The 3909-nt window shown below is 57.0% G+C and overlaps 1 protein-coding gene across 1 annotated transcript in view; it reads right to left on the reverse strand.

The window, feature by feature from the left end:
- The window catches only part of PADI6 (peptidyl arginine deiminase, type VI), a 20767-nt gene extending 16858 nt beyond the window's left edge, over positions 1 to 3909 (reverse strand). The window contains exons 1-3 of the mRNA XM_006766664.1: positions 3809 to 3909; positions 2975 to 3161; positions 1194 to 1266 (exon numbers count right to left, since the gene is read on the reverse strand). Coding sequence (XP_006766727.1) covers positions 1194 to 1266; positions 2975 to 3161; positions 3809 to 3900 — 352 coding nt within the window. The 5' untranslated portion in view covers positions 3901 to 3909. The remainder of the gene's footprint in view (positions 1 to 1193; positions 1267 to 2974; positions 3162 to 3808) is intronic.

A 3909-nucleotide genomic window follows, 5' to 3' on the forward strand; every position in this document is an offset into this window, starting at 1 on the left:
CTCGGATCAACAGGCCACAAGGAGAATAAGGGTGGCACTAGGTGCTTGGTCGGATCAGCCTAAAGGATTGACTATCTACGGTGATGAGGTAGGGAATTAAAAACAGGTGCTTGGGGTAGAGAGATCTGTCCAGTTTGGGATATACTACGTTTATGGTGTTGGTTAGATACTCAAGAAGTTGTGCTGGGTCAGCAGATAGCCAAGCCAAGTTTATGGGAGATGCTCAACTAGAGTTTGGGGAGTCATCTGACTGTAGAGTCATGTGACAAGCTGCCCGAGCCCCGAGGCACTGAAGGGCTCCAGGAATATCCACTAAAGCATCGGAGAAGGACCAGCCAGCTAGTAGTGGGAAAACTGAGGGCAGGCAGGGTCCCTGGAGTGTTTCAAAGGGAACATCCAAAGATAACAGGTTGTTTGAAATACTGATAGAGGTCAAGGGAGAGGAAGATTGAGGCGACCCCTGGCCTCAGTGGAGTAGAAGTTAGGATCCTCAATAAGGGCAGTGCATGTGTGAGGGGTGTCTGACTGGAGGTTCCAGAGGAAGGGAGAAGTTGAGGATGCAGATAGGTGGGGAGTGAGTTTGAAGATAATATAGAGGGTGTCCCCCCAAATGTATATACACTTTAATAGCTGAAAGCTCAATTTTGAAAATGAAACGTATTTTTAATAAACATTGCCTTTATCATTACTCAAAGTGTATACATACATTTTTGGGGGGACACTCTGTAGAATTGGATTGAAGAGACTAAACGGTACAGCTTATCTTTAAGAGAATAGCCATTATAGCTTGTGCTGGACTGACCCAGAAGAGGGGAGAGGTGGTGGCAGCCTACATCAGTTAAGAATTAGGAAGGAATGTTCTTTGATAGGAGTGAGCAGGGAAAGGCTCTGGTGTGATCAAGTTAACTTTGAACCAGACACTTCATCCGTTGTGCCAGAGGCGGTGAGTATTGGCACCAGACACGGGTAGGTGGGTCAATGACAGGAACACGGGGACAGATTGGGTCCATCCTAAGAATTAGGTCACAGTGAGGGAGGTGGAGAGAAGTGGCTGAGCTTGAGGAGGGAGTGGGCATGGGCATGTCGTGTGCACCCATCGAGGGTCCAGGGAAGGCATCTCATTCCTGGGACAGCCCCTTCCCTGGCTTCTGCCACGCCCACCCCTCCTCTCCAGGGGTGGGAACCCCACTCACCGATGCCAGTGAGGAAGAGCTCCGCGGTGGCCACCGGGACCTTCCTATCTGGCTGATAGTACGAGACCGAAACCTGTGGAGACAGCATGCAGAACCCGTGGGAGCATTGAAGGCAGGAGCGGGGCCTGGGCCACGCACCCGATCCAGCCCCTTGACCTTGGCGTCACATCTGACGTCTGGCTGTGAGCGGGACAGGCTACTGTGCTGGAACTCAGTAGGTGAAGAGCAACCCTTTCAACATGCTGTGACCACTCCAACGACTTCCACGCTTGGGCCTCCTAACCACCTCTCCAGGTGGGCTCTACCCCGAGGGCAGAGGGACCCAGGACTTGCCCTTGACCTTCATCCAAGAAGGGGGGTCACACAGGCCTGAAGATCCAGGCCACTGGCTCTGGAGGTCACGCTTTAAAACAACGTCCTCCTCACTATACCTCCCTCCTGGCGTTCACCTGTCACCCCATGAGGCGGGCAGTGGGGCCTCCTATAGGTTAAGCCACTCGCTCAGAAGGAAGTGGGACACGTGGGCGGGGCCTGGGGTTGGAACTCAGTCTTTCCTGCAGACAGAGGCCTGCCCTCCAGCCACTGGCCTTGACCACAGGCTTCACCACGAACCTGAGAACCAGACATGAGCTCAGGCCACACCTACAGGCCTGTGACTCCTCAGTGGGAGCTCGTGTCCTCCACGGTCAAGCTTCTCACTCCTACGCCCCTCCTGACAGCGCTGGAGGCTGAGCCCTGGGCAGAGAATGCTTCTCCGGTCGCCTGGACTCCGCGGGGACACATCACAGCCTCAGCTCTCTCCTGGGAGCCTCGAATGCTCGTCTAAGTGGACTACCTGCCCCTAGGGAATTGTCTGCCCAGGGCACAGTGTCCCATGGGTATGTACCACCCACCTGCCATCCCAGCCAAACCCTCCCAGCGGGCCACGCTGGCAGGCTCTGCTGTTGGCGGCGAGCCCTGAACGTGCCTCATGTGCCTCTCACCCTCAGCATCTCAGTGGAGTCACCTGGAGAGCTGTGAGCTACCCCGGGGTTGACTTAATTGGTGGGGGCTGTGGCTCAGGTGTTGAGCGTTAGAGTCCCTGGCACTTCTAATTACTCTGCACGAGGGACCTGCTCCCTCCAGGAACCACCACCAGAGCCCCACACAGATGAGCCTCAGGGCCTGTCCTACCAGGTGGACGCCGATCCACCTGCCACAGGTGCCCCGTTAGAGAGACACTTGCCCAGGAGGGAGGGCACAGACTTGGCTCGAATCCAGGACCAGCCCCCACTCTAGTTACGCCACTGAAGTTCAGATAGGTCCCTCTGTGCCTGTTTTCTCGTATGTAAACGGGGTAAAGATACCTAGCACATAGCATCGCATTAGCTCTTAGTTTTCATTAGAATCTCCGCCTCTGGAGGACGAGCCTTAGCCAAAAAGCGCACGGGCGTTCTGCTGCCGAAACCTTTTAAGGCAGATTTTTAAAAGCAGCCGGTTTGGACGCTGGCCAGCGTGGTGGTCAGAAGCACACATGGAAACGGACCTGTCTGAGCTTGAATCGCGGTTCTGCTGGTTACCGGCTTGGGCAGGGCACTGCCTCTTAGGGCCTCGGTCTCTTTATCTGTACAATGGGGTCATGGGGTGCCTGGCTCACAGGTTTGTTGTGAGCCTTGAAGATCAGACATCAAAACACTTGGCGCCCAACTTTTCACAGACTGGGGAAACGCCAGCTGTGAGGAGGGAGACCCCGTGGTGTTAGCTGCCCCCTCCCCCAACGCCTGCCTCACTCCGGGGCCTACCTTGTCCTCCTTGCTGATGTCAGAGCTGGGGGACTTCACCATCACCAGCACATCCATGGAATCACACAGAAGCAGCTGGGGGCTGGCCCCCTCCTTGTTGGTTGCCACGGGGACCAGGCTGGAGATGTTCACCAAGACCCTCGGGGAGCTGCTGATGGTGAAGGACGTGCAATTGTGCGGGGCACACCTGGTTGGCCCAACAGACAGACTTTAGGGCCTGGACTCCCCGCCTCTCTCCCCTGGGGGGCCGAGGCACCCTAACTTATGCTCGGCAGTGGGGGGGGGTCCTAGGACAACTTCAGTCTTACTCTAAGGACCCCCGAGTCCTCTCTCCCACAAGCTCCAGCTCAGACCCCACCCTCTCACCAATGCCCCAGAAACGACCAAAGCTACATCTCCTCTATAAACCCCCAACTCCCAGGGTGGACGGAGCCACAGGGGAGCCCTGCAGCAGAGAAGACGTGGCCGGGGACTCGGGGGGGTCAGGCTATGACCCCGGGGGAGACCTGGCCTCTTCCTGCCTCAGCCTCCGGTTTCCAGGAGTCTCCCTTGAGAGCCAGCCTCCCCCCATCTCAGAGGAAGGGGACAGAGGGAGGGACACCCGCTTCTAAGGCCCCCCAGCCCGCCAGGGGCAGATGTAGGATCTGGTCAGATCCCTGCAGCATCTGGACTTAGCCCTTAGGGACCCGAACTCGGCCCCTGGAGCTAAGACAGGAGGATGAGGGAAGATACGGAGAAAGGAGAAACCCCCAACCTCCACATAACCCAGGGGAGGCCTGGGGGGGGGGCGGAGAGCCACCCCCAGCAGCCCTAGCAGAGCCCCCAGCTCCTCACCCACTGAGTTCCAAGCACATCTCCATGCCCACCACACACACGACATGGGTGGGCTCGTCCAGGGACAGGTGGATGAGGCTCTGGTAGGCCATGGCACGGCC

Source organism: Myotis davidii, unplaced genomic scaffold, assembly GCF_000327345.1.
Source record: "Myotis davidii unplaced genomic scaffold, ASM32734v1 scaffold299, whole genome shotgun sequence".
Taxonomy (NCBI): domain Eukaryota; kingdom Metazoa; phylum Chordata; class Mammalia; order Chiroptera; family Vespertilionidae; genus Myotis; species Myotis davidii.